Here is a 17,953-nt window from a genome sequence, read left to right as displayed (position 1 = left end):
AAGTGGTAACTATTCCTTAGAAATATTTCATTATTCTCATGCTTCTCAGATGGAATTTTGAAGTCTTGATTATTTGTTCAGGTGTTGAAACTAACCTAGGGCAGCGTTCTAGGGGAAACTCTGGCCTCATCTGCAGACATGGCCTTGGTCACTCTGCAGGGGTATGGATGACCCTTAGTCAAGCAAGACCTGGGCTAGTCTTTTAATTTCTATAGAATGCCAGTCCAGCCAGGTATGGTGCCTCATGCCTGTAGCAACTTGGGAGGCCAAGGCAGGAGGATAGCAAGTTCAAGCCCAGCCTTAGCAATTTAGTGAGACCTTGTCTCAAAATTAAAATATTAAAAAAATTAAAAAATAAAAAAGGATGGGGATGTAGTTCAATGGTAAGGTGACCCTGTATTCAATACTCAGTACCAAAGAAAGAAAGCAAAAACAATTTAAAAAATATCAATCCTATTTTCTTCTCCTTGGGTGATTTTTAAATATGTAGGTATGTCCTTAATGTTGAATATGGAATAACTGCACTCTAGACCCCTATTTAAAGTCACGCTAGTAACTATTGATAGTCCAATATTTATAAGAATTGTGTATGCAAGAAATAATGTTCCTGAGGAATTGTCTGAGGCTATCTGCCTACACTAGTATGGAGCCAGATAACTAGAGAGCCATGGTTTTTAGCCCCAGCAATTTTTTTCTTCTGTCATGTGTCTCCAAAGAACCCTAGATACTAGGTTATTGAGGGTTTTATTATAAGGACGGTATGGGAGAATTGCCCCATGAAGTCTCCCAGCCAATCCTCTATGAGGACCCAGGGAAACTTCCCTTCAGACCTGACAGCAAGGCATAGCACTGCTTTTCTTCAGCAATGGCTCTGCTCTAATAAGCACTAAGAGTCCTAGAACTTTTTATTCGGCTACAGAAAGCTGAGAGCTAGGTTCAAACCCCAACTGCATTTATGTCATAAAATATGGCATAAATATGCATTAAGTCTCTGAGGTCTCATCTGTATTTCTTCTAAAATCTTCTGCATGAAAATATTTATCTTGTTTTCATTATAAGTATTTTTATAAACTATTATGTTAGCCAGCTTTTCATCACTGTGACTAAAATACCCAACACGAACAATTTAGAAGAGGAAAAGTTTATTTGGGGCTCAAGGTTTCAGACATTCAGTCCATGGGCGGCCAACTCCGTTGCTCTCGGCCCGAGATCCAGCAGAGCACTGTGGCAAAAAGGACCAGCTGGGAGTAGGGTACAAGGGTACAGGGGGACAAGGCACAATTCCCAAGGGCATGCCCTCAATGACCCACCTCCTCCAGCCACACCCCACCAGCCCACAGTTACCACCTAGCACAGGAGTCCTTTCAAATTACTAATCCATGAAAGAGATTAATTTGCCACTTATATTACAGCTCCCATAATCTAATCATTTCACTTTTCTGAATATTAATTACTGCATTAACACAGGAGCTTTGGGAGGACACCTCATGTCCAAACTACAACAGCTACTGCACATCCTTTCTGGAAGCTATGCAAAGGTGTACAAATAAATGAACATTTATAAATTGATTTGCATGATATAATTTAAGTATTTGTTTATATAAATATTTTATTTACATAAGAGGAGCTGACTGCCTTCTGCCCTAATGTACCTCCAGCACAAGCTCAGAGACCATTTCTGTTCTTTCTTCATGTATCACATAAAGTAGCTGACAGGTTAGGGGCCTTGTTGTATGAAAAATAGGCATCTGAATATACCAGAAATTCCTCCAGTTTGGTAAAATGCAAATCCTAAGAGATATGCAGGGTATAAGAAAAGGTCTCAGGAGGCAACAAACCTCTGGTTGGCACAAAAGCCTACCCTGGAGCGATAGGCTATTCAAGTCCTGGTTTCGATGAACTGCTATTTTTCTTACACTTCTACCCGAATTCAGTTAAACTAAATATGTATATCCCACAGCACCCCAAAGAGTGCTAGTGAGACCAATAAGAACACATTATCAGCTCCTTTTCATATAATCCCCCAAAAAAGTTCTTCTGGGGATTTTAAATGTTTTTATTTTTTAAAATTGTGGTAAAATGTGCAGAATACAAAGTTTAACACTTTAACCACTTTTAAATGTGGAGTTCAGAGGCATTAAATACACTCACATTGTTGGACACCCTTCATTTCCAAAACTCTTTTCATCTTGTAAATCTCAAACTCTGAACCCATAAAACACTAAACACCTGCCCTCCCTTGTCTTCTCCAGTCCCTGGTTAAGTCACTCTATTTTCTGTCTCCATAAATGTAACTACTCTAAGTATTCCATATAAAATTGGGATTATTCAGTGTTTGTCTTTTTGTATCGGACTGATTCATTTAGTATAAAGTCCTCGAGGTTCATCCATGTTGAAGCATATGACAGGATTTCCTTCCTTTTAAAGGCTGAATAACATATCATTGTATGTGTTGCTGCATTTTGTTTATTTAAACACTGGTGGACACTTGAGTTGCTTCTATCTTCTGGACTGTGAATAACAGATGAACATGGATGCACAAATATCTCTTCATATTCCAGCTTTCAATTCTTTGGGGTATATATTCAAAAGTGGAATTGATGAATCATATGATAATTCTATTTTAAAAATTTTCAGGCACTACCATACCATTTTCCATGGCAGCTATATGACTACATCTCTGACAGCAGTGCCCAAGGATTCCAATTTCTCCACATCCTAACCCAAAGACAAACACTGAATAATCACACTTATATGGAGACAGAAAATAAAGTGATACTTAACCAGGGGCTGGAGGAGTCAATGGGGGGTTAGTGCTTTATGGGTCCAGAGTTTTGAGTTTTACAAGATGAAAAGAGTTTCAGAAATGAATGGTGTCGATGGCTATTATTTTCTGGGGTTTTTTATACTAACCCCCTAATGAGTATGAAGTAGTATCTCATAAGTTTTTGTTTGTTTCCTTGTAAAATTTATTTAATTTCCATATTTTTATTAGTGCAGTTTAACTATACATAATGATGGGATTCATTGTTACATATTCATACTTGCACACAAATATTTCATAGTTTTGATTGGCATTTTCCTAATGATTAATGATGTTGATCATCTCTCCATGACCATTTATAAATCATCTTTGGAGAAATGTCTATTCAAGTCCTTTGTAGATTTTTTAATCAAGTTGTTTGGGTTTGTTGTGTTTTTTGTTTGTATGTTTTGGTACCAGGGGTTGAACTCAGGGGCACTCAACCACTGAGCCACATCCCCAGCCCTATTTTGTATTTTATTTAGAGACAGGGAGGGTCTCACTGAGTTGCTAGTGCCTCGCCATTGCTGAGGCTGGCTTAGAACTCACAATCCTCCTGCCTCAGGCTCCTGAGCCACTGGGATTATAGGTTGTTTGGGTTTTGCTGTTGATTTTTAAGAGTTCATCTTATAGTCTCTATGATGTTTCCTTATCAGAGAAGTAGTTTGCAAACATTTTCTCTCATTCTGTAGGTGGCCTTTTTACTTTGTTGATAATATCCTTTCATGCACCCAAGTTTATTGTTTTAATAAAGTCCAGGTAGTCTATTTTTTTCTTTTGTTGCCAATGCCTTCGGTACCATAGCCAAGAGATTACTGTCAAATCCAATGTCATAAATATTTTCCCCAGAGTCCGTAATCTTTTATAAGATTATGGGAAACACTTTTAGATGTAGCAAGAAGATAATGAAAATCTTGGGAGGGTTTTACTGAATTGCTGCCAAGCCCATGTTTTAAAAAGTAATCAGTATAGATCGAACAAAGTAATCCTTGTAGATTGACTGAACTGCAACAGCCTTGATGAGAAAACAATATGAAAAAAGAAAAGCAACCCCTACTCAGCAGTAAGAGGAGGACAGCTTCTCCTTTCAACATCAACACTTAGATTCTTTCCTTTGTGGATCCAAGTTCCTTTATGTGATACTGGAACCAAAGGCAGAGGAGACCCACAAGTTCCATCTTGCTTAACTGAGTAATTCACTCCAAATGGATTTAATTATTGATGCATGTCCTTCATCAACACCTCCCTCCATCTCATCTCCACCCACAATGTGTTGAGTGGCTGCTGAGCTCATGGAAGAGACAAACCATGACAAGCAGTTAGGAAAGATCAAGTTCAAAGAGGTCAGCAAGAAAACCAATTCCAGCCCTATCAAGGTGCCTTAACCAAGATTTGCAAAGTCTCTCCAACTGCTGACCCTGGCCTTCCCTAAGCAAGAAAATGACATGTTTTGAGCAGCAGGTGAATCACCAGCACCATGGCCTCTCCCCAGCAGGCTCACTCATGTAGGAATTTGTATATCTGTCCTAAACACTCACCAGCACAGGCTTTGAGACAACCCGGTCTAGGGGAGAAGACTTAAGGCAGAAAATTATAATGAAAGTGACAATGAAACGTCAAAGTTCTACTGTCCAAAGACTGGCACTCATACCATCAGAGCCATCACCGCTGTGACGTCATGCAGTGCATGGGCAGGCAGGCCAGAATCAGCTGTGTCAAAGGGAGAGGAAGTTCAACATCATATGACACCCAAACTGGCAACACAGGAAGCGCCCAGCACATGCTTGACACTGAGAATTCACAGTGGCTGCCCCTGTGGGGAGCCCTGTGTCTCTCATTGCCTCTCATCCCTTCAGGTTCCTCAAAGTCAGGAACCAGGTCTTCTTTGTCTTTAAGCCCCAGCACACAGTAGGTCCCAAATAAATATTTTCTCAATGGAGAACCACAAAAATAATATTTAACTCTACGTATCATTTGTTTGTGAGATCGAGGTGGAGAAAAATCCACAAAGAACTCTTTCCACAGGGCCCTTGCAGAGGTCGCCTGGCTTCCTCCTGGGCGCTGCACATCAGAACAGAACTTCACGGCCTTGCCACATCACGGAGTCTTCCTGGGAGAGCTACCTTGAAAGTGTTTTGCATAACAACACACCCACAGATTTTAATTAAGTATTTTCCGCCCAATTCCTTATGGATTCATTAAACTGACAGTTTGGCAGCAGCATATTGACGCCTGTTTTCTATCCAACACAAACTGTACCAATGCCTCATGTTTACCCACCCTAGGAAGCAACTGTGTAAAAACAAAGAACTTCAAAAACAAAGAAAAGATGCTGGATTGAATCCTTTTGCTAAAAAAAAAAAAAAAAAAAAAAAACAATAGTGTCTCCCACCCATCTTCCTCTCACTCTAATTGGGCATATTTGGAGTTGGGTTGTTTCCCTTGGTTCAAGGAGTTTAAATTGAGTGGCTTCTCTTTGCTGCTAAAGAAGGCTGTTCTTAGGTCAAAGTCACTCCACTGCAGTACAGGAGAAGAGAAGGAGCTCACAGAACATGTAAATCAATGCACTACTTCCTTCTTCTGCTGTTAAAAAGCAGCAGCCACAGACACTCAATGAAACAAGTGTGTCTAGTGCTGAAGCTGATGTATGTCCTGGTGCGATCTTCTCACAGGTAACAAGGAGCTCAAAGATCAGTACACCTGTGGATCACACTTCGAGAAACATTGTTCTAGGTTACAGGACTCCCCATCTACCTAAAGCCACGCTAGAGTGATATTTACAATGGACTTCAGCCCACCTCATATCCATGTCCCTTTTTTTGTTGTTGTTATGGTGTCTCTATTGAGAATCTGCCACACCCTCTTCTTCGTCTATGGGATCCAGGTGGGGATCCTCTATGGCCAGGGCTAGTCAATCAGTGTTCCCAACCTCTCCACCACAGCAGTTGTTTCAGGAAACAAGATCCAGGGCCAGCCAATCAACACAATTCCATCCTCCCAACTAGTTTTAAGATTAGGGATAGGCAATGGCTCTGACTGATTGAATCCAAGGGAAACCTGGAACTCATATAGGAACTACTAGTAAGACTGTCTCCAGTTCAGTTATAAGAAAGTAAGCCTAAGAGGGGACGGCCTGGCTGTGAAATGGGGCTAAGACAGAGAACAGAACTGAAAAACATTGAAAGAAGCTGTCATTGAACCTGAATCAAGCCACACTTCAGGTAGGTCTCTACCCTACAATTTTTATTTATACTGCTAAATTTCCTTGTTTAGACTAGTTTGTAAGCTTTCTAACACATGTAGTCAAAAGGGTCTAAAGTTATGCATGACTGCTTTTACTTTGGGCTTATTCAGTGGCACATGCCTGTAAACCCAGCTACTCAGAAGACTGATGCAGGAGGACTACAAGTTCGAGGCCAGCCTGGGCAACTTAGCAAGACCTTGTCTCAAAATTTAAAAAAAATAATAATAATGGGCCAGAGATATAATTCAATAGTAGAGCAAGCACCCCTGGGTTCAATCCCCAGTGCAGAAGGGGGAAAATCCTATGCATTGGTCCTAAAGACACAAATCTGGAACGACAAAAGGTGGGGAGCCAGAAGAGCTGCCACTACCTGGGACTAGAGGCAGGTTAGCAAGACTTTCCACACCAACATCTCTTCCTGTGTCAGCTAACTGGTATCTGCCTCGCCCACCACTTGTTTGGTGATTATGAGAATCACAGAAAAAGATACAAAGGAAATACTCTGGAAACCATGCCAAAGCACTCTACGAACAGAAAGTATTATGAGTACAATGCCTTTCTCATTCAACCTTCAAAATTCTGGCACCCATAATTATCTGGAGCCTAGGAAAAAGTTTTAAAAGCCTTTGAGCAACGATTTTTTTTTTCTACCAAATCCTCTCTCTGTTGTAGGAGAAGATACGCGCCCTCTGCTGGACAAAGGGTGTAAAGTGAGGCAGCAGATACATAGGAGCCCCACAGGCCTGATGGAACCCAGACGGAAAAGCAGCTCCATGTTCTGGGCTGAGCACCAACATGCACTGCAGGTCAGTTCTTAGGCCGTCCCAGTAAGTTTCTCCCACTGTATGTATCATTCCATCTTCTCAAGCTTATGAATTAGGAAAGAAAAATGATGATTTAATTTCGAAATTACATTCTCCACTGCTATTTTGCAACATTATTATACAGTTAAGTGGATTTTGTTTACTTGTTTGTTTTTACTGTTATATCTGAAATCTCAGGGACTAATATAACAAACAAAATAAAAAGAATTCTTTTGCAAAGTCATTTTTCTGAAAGTCAGAACACAGACATTTTCTGACAAAAACAGCAAGCCAGGGGTGGTATTTGCCTTTAATCCCAACCACCTGAGAGGCTGAGGCAGGAGGATTGCAAGGTTGAGGCCAACCTGGGCAATTTAGAGACTGAATCAAAAATGTTTTTAAAAGGGTTAGGGGTGCAGCTTACTGAAAGAACAAGCCTGGGTTTAATCCTCAGTACCATAAAACAAAACAAAAAAAGAAAATAGCAGGGTATTAAAAGGGAGCAGGAAGACTGGGGGTGTGGCTCAGTGGCAGAACACTTGCCAGGCAAGCAGCCCTGAGGGTGGGGGCAGACATTAATGCCACTCCTGATTTTTATGCCACCTTCCATCAATGATGGTTTCTCTTTATGACAACTAAATTTTTGGAATTCTAAATAAGGGATCTGGAAGCAGCTCTGTTTTTCATAGTTCCTGCATTTGAGGAGCTCAGTACTGGGGGGAGAGGGTGGGAAAACAGAACAGATCATTTATTTTACTAACATCCCCATGTACTGGGTATCAACTCTGCACCAGGCATTTGTGTCCATGACCGAGGCCAGCATCCTCTGCACCATGTTACCAATAGGCAGGGTTCGAGTTCCTCAGAAGCAGGGAGCAGACTAAGCCCCCACCCCACCCTCCTTCCCCCATAGACAACCTAACTCAATCAAGTGGAGAGCTGGCCTCCACTGAAGGCTGTGGAAGCAAAGCCTGTTGCTTCTCTTCTGCTTTTCCCCTGAATGGCTCCATCCTTGCAAGATAAGCTGGCCCTTTCTGATTTTCAGATTATTTTCAATTCAGTGAAAGCAGGGGTAATGTCCCATGTTGGCTCAGACCCAAGACTTGTTCTCCAATCTAGCTTTACCATTACTAAAGCTGATGCTTTGCCCCCAATCCATGGATGAGACGGATGCCACATGCAGTATGTTAAAAGGCAAAGGGGAAGGGGAGAGAGGGGTCATCCCTCTCCAACCCAATCTCTAATACTTACCAGTCTGGACAAAGCCCTGGACCCAGCATAGATTATCCCCACAAACAGAATTGAAGCAGGAAGCCAAGTCAAAACATCAGATCTGAAAAGAGGAGGAAAAGCCACAATAATATCTTTGCTGCTTTATGTTAAAAAAAAAAAAAAGGTAGTTGGTGTCAGAGGCACCAATCCCAGCCACAGGGATTGTCTGAATATCCCCGATGGACTCCTTAAGTGAGATGTGGTCTTTATTCATTGTGAGAGCCACAGAGGCAGACGTCCTTTCTACAGCCCTGTCATTGTGCCAACTATCTAGCACTACTGACCCCACAGTTGGAAATGGGAGAGGGCTTGCTGCAGACCAGGAAAGAAAACAAATCTGATTTTTTTTTTCAAGGCTGGTGATTTTAATTTGGTCAGTAAAATTATAAAAAGACTCTTTACCTAGGATATATCACACAGTTCCATAGAATCACAACAAAGAGAACCACTAAAATAAAAATAATGAATTTTTAAAAATAAATTCTAGAATTTCTGCTGGGTGATCATATGTTGACTTCAACCATTAACCTGGCATTGCCGGAATTCTGTTTCAGGGAATCTTCAAGGACTTCTGAAGGGCGCATTTCTTTGATTCAATTGTGGACATACCAGGAACTGCTTTTTCATTACCGTGTAGAATCTTGTTCTCCTCAAGAAAAGCAAAATCCTCATTTTACATACAATGCATAACACTTAAGGTTGCAACCTGCTTCCCCCATCTGTTAGAAATGCGTCTGATGCACTAATTCAGGTTCCCAAAGTTATCCAAAAGAAACCGCATTTTCAGCCTCTGCTGCTGTAGTGTTACAGCAGACCCCAGCTGCCTTCCAGTGACTTCTCTCCAGGTTGTCTTGTCAACTGGAAGAATGAAAAACCACAGACAAGGACACATGAGTATAAAAGAGTAGGACTTTTCAAAGTGAGAAGAAAATAGAGTTTCCCCAGGGAGAGACATAGCCCAACAGGGACTGTAATTAAGTGTGCTAGTCTAGGGACTTACTGGGTAAGGGCACTAATCAATACTGTGTTAATTGGGTATTGGAAAAGTACCAAAGCTATTGGTCAATATCTATGCTATCAGGTATTGAAAAAGTACCAAGGCTAATTGGTCAATATCTAGGCTAATCAGGTATTGGAAAAGTTATATTGGTCAATATCTATGCTCATCAGGTACTGGGACAGTGTTACAGCTATTGAACCAGCCTGAAACATTCTAATTGGTTAGTCCTTGAGTCTGTAGCCTTCACTCCTATCTGTCCCACCTCCCTTTTTCTGCTGCCCCAGGACAAGGAGTTTGCAGATAAATTTGGAATGTTTCTACAGGTTAATTTCAAGGAACAACCTGTTCATTTAGAGAAGCCTCTTTGGGGGCCCATTCCCCTATCTTCTTCATTAATAATGAATAAACAATGAATAAAATAAGAGATGCTGTTACCACATAGTATAACACAATAATCCCACAATAACCCCAACTCAGTGAACTGCTCTGCTGGAATGGTACCTGCTCAAGAGATGGGCTTCATTTTATGGGCAGGGGCAGGCACCCTATCCAAGACCAGATCTAGATCTAGCATTTCAATGCTTCCAGGTGCTAACAAGTACTTCAGACCTTACTCACTACATCAATTCATTCACCAATACTTACAGAAACTAACACAGTGCTGGGACTTGAATATGAGCAGTAGCCTCACAGTCAACCTTTAGTGACTGCTTGTGACAAACCAGGCACTGTGATAAATCACTTCTATGCTATATCTTTTAAAAATCTGCACAAAAATCCTATGAGGAAGTTGTTCTAGATGGTCCTTGACTTAAAACCTTTCAACTTTATGATGATGTCAAAGCATTGTGAGAAATAGAAAGTCTAGTGGTCCATTTTCAGAATATAGTGTTGAGTCTTAATCGGGAAATGAGATCTAAATTGGGATAAGAGATCTAAACCTAGCCATTTGGAGATTCCGTTGTAACCATTTTAACTATCGCCCTTTCCTGTGCCCGCCCCAGTTTTTAAAATAGCCAATTGCGTAGATTGTAACCCCAAGCTCCTCCTATCAGAGCAAGGGTCAGTGCAGCATTAGGGATAAAAACCGGACTGCAGGGGCCAACGTGCTTGCTTGAGGCACACACCCTTCTGCAGATATAAAGCGGGCCTGGCTGAGCTACTCCAAGCACATTTTTGAGTCCTGGTGGAACCCCAGTATTTCTAACAGCAAGCTCATACATCTTTTCTGGTTTTCGTTTTTAATGTGCTATTCAATAAATTACATGTATATTTAACACTTTATTATTAAGTTTTGTCTCCACTGATTCTGCCCAACTGGAGGCTAAGTTAAGTGTTCTGAGCACATTTAAGATAGACGAGGCTAAACTATAATGCTGAGCTGGTTAGATGTATTCAGTGCATTTTTTACAGTATTTCCAATTTACCATGGTGTTATTTAGGATATAACTGGGTTGTAAGTCAAGGTGCATCTGTATTATTACCCTATTGTGCCCAGAAGGAAAGAGAGGCACAAAAACTTTAAAGGTATTTGCCTATGGTTAGAACAGCTGGTAAATGGCAAAGCCAGAATTTGAATCCAGGTCCATCTGGCTCTAAAGCCCCTTTTACACACTGCCTTCTGGAGGCTCATAGGTTATGGAGAAACACAGACATGTCAACAGATAAGCTGCAAACACAACAGAAATTTAGTAGCAGATAAAGCAGCTAATTATTTGACTCCCACTTGACATTAAGCTTGCATGGATCACAGGAGAAAGGACATAGGCCTGTGACCTGCTGTCCTTGGAAGGAGCCCCGGGCTATGGTGCAAGCAGAGTGTTGATGAGGAAGTCTGGGGTGCACCACGTGAAACAGCAGCTGGTCTGGCTGCAGCACACCCGGCACTGTGGAATGTAAGGTCAGTAGAGCCCCTGACATTTGTACTCTGAGTCCCCCTTAAAATAAACAAAGAAAACGCCTGCTGAGTCAAACCCTCCAAGAGATACCAGAGAATCTGAGGGGCTGTGGACGTGAGGAAAAGAAAGCAACCTAGGAACATCTTGTAGTTTAACCCCTCTGCCCTGAAACACAAGGAAATAACTTCCACCAGAACAAACACACAGACTTCTGGGAAATGTGGGACCAGGCACAGGGCACTGGGGCTTGTGTTGACCACAATCATCTCACTCACAGCCAACAGGGCAAAGCAGCATGCACTCATGGGAGCACTGGGGACACCTGTGGAAGAAGCCATTGGCTGTGGGGCCCTTCCTTGGCCCTCCTGGGTGCTCACCAGTGTGAAGCTGCCTTCTTCCAACACACGCCAACATAACCCCACAGCTGCATTCATAATAATAAATATGAATGTCTGGGAAAATGGCTGCCAGAACAGGTGTGGGTAAGGCAAGTGTGAGAGGGTAGGAAAAAAGGGAAAAATAACTAAAAATCAAAGATTCTATATTTGTATGGTTTCAAAGTTCTCAGCTTTTTTTTTTTTTTGTACTGGGGGATTGAACTCAGGGGCACTCGACCACTGAGCCACATCCCAGCCCTGTTTTGTATTTTATTTAGAGTCAGGGTCTCACTGAGTTGCTTAGCACCTGGCTTCTGCTGAAGCTGGCTCTGCACTCTCCATCCTCCTGCCTCAGGCGCCCAAGCCACAGGTGTGTGCCACCATGCAGGTTCTTGTTCAACTTTTTAAGAATATATCCCAAATGAAAAACAGAGTATAAGTTAGGTATAGTTTATACAACAAAAGACCTGAGAGAATACCAGTTAACAATCCATACATACATATTTATGTTTTAAGTCAAAATGAATAGATTATTCTATCAAAGATAATTCCCTGATGTATTTGACTTTTGATTAACCCACTAATTGTCTATCTAATAGTCAGATAAAGGAGCTTCTGCATATATTATTAATGTCTCCCCCAGCTCCCAACTACAATATAGGCCTCCCAAGGATGGAAACTGTATGTCTTGCTTATATAAAATAACTAAAATACTACATACATAAAAACTGTATGTCTTGCTTATATAAAATAACTAAAATATATCCTGAGGCAGGAGGATGTTACAAAAGAGACTAAAAGACTATGCTGTACCCTAATGACATCAGACCTCTTAAAGTCATTTTAAGTGACGTTTGAAATGAAAGCCGAAGTTAAATTGGGTACAGGGGTTGGGGGCTAGAGCAGCGCAAGGGACACAGCATTCTAGACATAAAAATGGCATGTGCAAAGGCCCTGTAACAACAGAAAAATTAGAGGAACACAAGTTTAGCTTGAGTAGAAGAAGGGATAAACCCAGGGGTGAAGAGAGTGTGACAGGATTCAACTTGAGTTTTCAAAAGGTTGCTCTGGCTACAGTATAGAGAATAGACTGGAAGGACATTGGGGTAGTATGCTAAGACAGGGGAAACCAAAACAGGCTTGACTGGGGGAAATCATGAGTTGTCTTGAAAATTATGATCATCTCACTCAGGGGATACAAAGATGTAAAGTAGACAACTGCTATAAGGTTCTGGGGAGCCTCCCTTGTTCTCTAATAATCCAAAATACACTATTAAATTTGTCTTAGAGTTGATGTTTCCTATATTCCCCAGTCTTCAATTTTGAGACTAAAATTCAAATATATTTTCTTCAAGTTCATTAGTAACAGCAGTTAAGAGTTTCCTGTGGTTTGGAAAGGCTCTGCCACAAGCTTATTCTCCATTGCTGTGGTATGAATATCTTGACCCCCTCCAAATCCATTTGTTGAAATCCTAACCCCTGAAGTGGTGTCATTAAAAGGTGGGGTCTCCAGAAGGTGATTAGGTCATAAGGGCAGGGCCCTGATGAACAGGATTAGTGCCCTTATAAAAGAGACTTCATAAAGCTAGCTCCCTTGCCCCTCCCACCACTTGGTGACACAGCGGGAAGTCGTCATCAATGAACCCAGGAGTGGATCAGCCCCAGATACCAACTCTGCCGCCACCTTGATCTTGGATTTCCCAGTCTCTAGAACTGTGAGTAATAAATTTCTGTTGTTTATAAGCCACTGAGTCCATGGTATTTTTTTATAGCAGCCCGAACAGACTAAGATATTCATTAACCATTTATTAAGCACATGTTATATTCCAGTATTCTAGTCATTAAAGGTACAGCTCTTTAAACAGTCCAAGGCCTTATTTTTATGAAATTTACAAGCAAGTGGGAAAGTCAGGCAATAAACAGACTGTAGCAGCCATGGCAAGAGAGAAAGGAGCTGGGCATGGTGGTGCCCGCCTGTAATCCCAGAAGCTCTGGAGGCTGAGGCAGGAGGATCTCGAGTTCAAAGCCAGCCTCAGCAAAAGCGAGACTAAGCAACTCAGTGAGACCCTGTCTCTAAAATACAAAATAGGGCTGGGGATTGTGGCTCAGTAGTTGAGTGCCCCTGATTTCAATCCCCATTACCAAAAAAAGAGACAGAAGGTAGGTGTATTAAGGAGAGAGAATCTGCTGCAAGAGGGAGTTGGCCCACAGCTGTATTTACATAATTTGAAGAACTACTGACAGTTGTTGTTTCAAGAATAAGAATTTGGACCTCTGGCTTAAAGGGTTTCCATGACTGCTAAAGCATTATCCCACTCTAAGGGCTCAGGCTTGGTGCAGATAAAATTCATAACAACTGGGTCTCCCCTGCTTCTCCAGTGTGGAGATGAGCTAAGGACAAGAGCTACCAGTTTGGTGTTCCTTTATGCTTCTGTCATCCCATAAATATTTTTTTAAACAATTTTTTCTTCAGGAAGCAATGAAACTATCACTTAACATCTTAGCTAGCTCTGCCAAAACTGAGTATTATTCTCCAGGGAGATCCACCAAACAACTTTCTTTTTTCTGTTTGGTACCGGATATTAAGCCCAGGGTCTTGTGCATGTTAGACAAGTGCCCAACCACTCAGCTACATCCCCAGCCTTTTTTATTATTTTGAAATAGGGTCTCACTAAGTCGTTCAAGCTGGCCTTGAATTTGCGTTTCTCCTGCCTCAGCCTCCCATGCAGGAGAGTATAATCTTGTAATATTCACATGGCTATGTAAATATTTTGAAAAGTATCTTTTGAAAGTATAATTTATTTTCTTGCTCCCAAGAACATTCCAGCAATTAGCTGAGTAACTTTAACCGCTAGCTCTAACAGATGGACAAAGTTTCAGCATGTCCCTGGACTGAGTCCCTTCTTCTGTCAGAAGGCAGGTCATCTAAGCATGGGGACAGAAAGGATGCACAAGTACAGTGCAGGGGGTTGCATGTAGTGGAAAGAACGTGGCCTTTGCAGTTTAAAGCAAATAAGAAGGAGGCCATAGCCTGGGGTTGTCTCTGTACCCAGAGCTCTTACGTAAGCAAACCGCTTAACTTGGAGATATTTCTTGAAACTGATTGAAAAGTAAAAACAAAAACAAAAAAAAAAAAAAACTGAACCTCAGCCAATCACAAGCAGCCACCAGCCCATTGGTTATACCAGTAGGAACCTCCCACTGAACTACACAGAAACAAGGCAGATGCCTTGCTATAGCCAATCAAGTTGTTTCTTTACTTTTGCATTCAGAGCTTGCTGTCTGCTATGCAGAATCTCTTCTGGTTGTTCTAAGTGTTGTCCAGCTCATGAATTGTTCGTTGCTCAAATAAGCTCTGCTAAATTTACTTGATCTAAAGTTTTTAACAGTCATCACAGGTAAACCTGGATCCCCGTCCCAACTCTAAAGCTAGGTTGAAAGAACTCACTTGTTTCATGTATAAAATGGGGATGATGAAGCTTAGAAGGGGCTAATGAGAAAACTAGACAAGAAAATGAATGCATGGTGTTGGGGACAGTGCATAGCACAGTCACAGCAACACTCCATAAATGCTCCCCTTCTGGCTTTTTTTTTTAAACACATTATTCCAAGGACAGAAGTCATTAAAGACTGATATATCCACCCACATAAAATGTAAGGGCCAAAAATACCATAATGTAGATTGACAGCTAATTAACAAATCAGGAAAAAAATACTGATAACATAGAAAACAGACTGAAGGTTAGTATTTTCATGTATAATGACTGTTTACAAATTGATGCAAAAGTCAACTCCCCAAAGAAAAACAGTAGACAAAGCAGTAATTTTTTGTGTGGGCTCGCTCTCTCTCTCTCTCTCTCTCTCTCTCTCTCTCTCTCTCTCTCTCTCTCTCTCTCTCACACACACACACACACACACACACACACATTCACACACACACACACACACACTACAAATGACTAATATATATAAAAAAGATCATTCAAGTCCCCTAATAATCAAAGAGCATTTGATTAGCTTTAACTAAAGATATAGCAAGTTTTTCCCAAGAAACTAGCATTTTTTAAAAAATTTACTGCCTAATATAATGGGTCATGAAACTGACCCCTTGTGTACATCTGTGAGATATAAACTAGTATCTCTCTGAAAGATACATATGTACTACTTATCAAAAGCCTTAAAAATACCTATATTCTGATGGAAAAATTTCACTTTTATGACTTTCTTCTTGGAAAACAATCTTAGAAATGGGGAAAGGCTCACAAGATAACGTTTTCATTTACAAATGGAATTAAAAATGCATTTTGGCCTCATTGCTCATCATAAAAGATGCCAAATACTTCAGGGCTTACCGGTGTGTCTTCGGGAACCCTCTCACCACAGATACCAAGTGCATGGCCCACTTGCATGAATTCAGATCTCTATTCAAATGTCACCTTATCAGTCAGTCTTCTCACCCACTTTCTGTAAAATAACAACCTTCCGCCACCCACATACCACCCATTTCCTTGCCCAGCCTTACTCTTCTCTGTCCTGAATGGCAAAGAGACATTGTACAGTTACATTTTCATCTGTGTGGTGTCTGCCTCCTTCAGCTGGAATGTCAGCTCTGTGAATCAAGGATTCTGTTTGTGCACTGTATGTCCCCAGCACCTTGAACAATGTCTGGAATACAGCAAGCATCCATAATGCCTATTTGCTGAGGAATCACCATGTATTCCTTTTGTAATAAAAATTCCTTTCTCTCTCTAGATTACTACAAGGGGAAGACAATAGCAACAAAATCCAGTCTTGGTCATCACTTCCATTCTTCCTCTGATGTTTGCAAGACCTTCAGAGACTCTGCTCTGATCAGAAGTGCTAATGCTGTCAGCTATTCAGGTTTTGTTTTTTTTTTTTTGGAGGGGGGTACTGAGGATTACACCTAGGGGCACTTACCCACTGTGACACATCCTCAGCCCTTTTAAAAAATTAATTAATTTTTTATTTTATTTAGGTTTATATGACAGCAGAATGCATTTTGATTCATTGTACACAACTGCAGCACAACTTTACATTTCTCTGGTTGTACATGATGTAGTGTCACACCATATGTTCAGTCACACATGTACCTAGGGTAATGATGTCCACCTTATTCCACCATCTTTCCTGCCCCCATGCACCCTCCCACCCCTCCCTCCCCTTTGCCCAATCAATGTTCCTCAATTTCTCCCATTCTCCCCCTTGTTTTTATTTTATTTAGAGACAAGTTCTCGCCAAGTTGCTTAGGGCCTCATTAAGTTGCTCAGGCTGCCCTTGAACTTGTGATCTTTCTACCTCAACCTCCCGAACCACTGGGATTACAAGGCATGCACGGTGGTGCCCACATAGCTATTCAGTTTTAAAGGGCAGAGATAACTGCAAAAAATCTCTATCTCCTTCATCTGTCTCTTTGAAATGGCCCTAATGCGGAATTCTATAATTTCAAATTCAATAAACACTTATTAACAATCATGTTGTAACCTATAACCATGACAACAAAAAGATGAACTGCATTAAAAAAACAAGCATACTTTTTTTCCTCAATAGATATGAACTTAGAATCATGGAGTGGAGAGTTATTTTGTTTTCTATAATAACTGAATCTCTCTTTTGCCTATTAAAAATTAGTACCTGCTGGGTGTGATGGTGCACATCTGTAATCCTGGTGGTTCAGAAGGCTGAAGCAGGAGGATAGTGATCAAGGACAGCCTTAGCAACTTAGCCAGGCCCTAAGCAACTCAGCAAGACCCTGTCTCTAATTAAAACATAAAGAACTTGGGACATGGCTCAGTGGTTAAGCACCCCTGGGTTCAATCCCTGGTACAAAAAAAAAAAAAAAAAAAAAAAGTAGTAACTATCCATAGTAGAAAAGTTGAAAAAAACAGATAATCAAGAAAAATATTGGGCTGGAGATGTGGCTCAGCGGTAGCGCGCTCGCCTGGCATGCGTGCGGCCCGGGTTCGATCCCCAGCACCACATACCAACAAAGATGTTGTGTCCGCCGAGAACTAAAAAATAAATATTAAAAATTCTCTCTTTAAAAAAAAAAAAAAAAAAAAAAAAAGAAAAATATTGCAATTATAATCTCTTACCCACGGATAACCACTGTTAATACCTTGCTGTGTCTCTTATGGTTTGGATCTTGGATGTCTCCCCAAAGTCATGTGTTGAAGGTTTAGTCTACCATATAGCAATGTCCAGAAGTGGGGCACAGGAGCAGTGATCAAATCATGAGGGCTCTGACCTCATCAGTGGATTAATCCACTGATAGCTGAACAGACTTACTGGAGGTGGTGGAAACTGGAGGCAGGTAGGGTATGATGGGTGGGAAAAGGTCACTGGGGAAAACCCCTGGATACTATACCTTGTCCCTGCCCAGCCCCCATACATACTTTCTGTCTGCATGAGCTGGGTAGCTTTTCTCTGCCACGCCCTTCTGCTTGATGTTCTGCCTTATCTCAGACCCAGAGCAATGCAGCCAGGGTACCACGGACTGAAAATGTGAGCCAAAACAAATCTTTCCTCCTGTAAGTTG

The 17,953-nt window shown here is 41.2% G+C and overlaps 1 protein-coding gene across 1 annotated transcript in view; it reads right to left on the bottom strand.

Moving 5' to 3' along the window:
* Slc35d4 (solute carrier family 35 member D4) overlaps positions 1 to 17,953 on the bottom strand; it is a 116,958-nt gene that overhangs the window by 81,289 nt on the left and 17,716 nt on the right. Inside the window, exon 4 of the mRNA XM_026388070.2 lies at positions 8,102 to 8,183. Within this exon, the coding sequence (XP_026243855.2) occupies positions 8,102 to 8,183 (82 nt within the window). The remainder of the gene's footprint in view (positions 1 to 8,101; positions 8,184 to 17,953) is intronic.

The sequence above is a fragment of the Urocitellus parryii genome, chromosome 13 (genome assembly GCF_045843805.1).
Source record: "Urocitellus parryii isolate mUroPar1 chromosome 13, mUroPar1.hap1, whole genome shotgun sequence".
Taxonomy (NCBI): Eukaryota; Metazoa; Chordata; class Mammalia; order Rodentia; family Sciuridae; genus Urocitellus; species Urocitellus parryii.
This window is presented reverse-complemented; position numbering and strand designations above follow the sequence as displayed.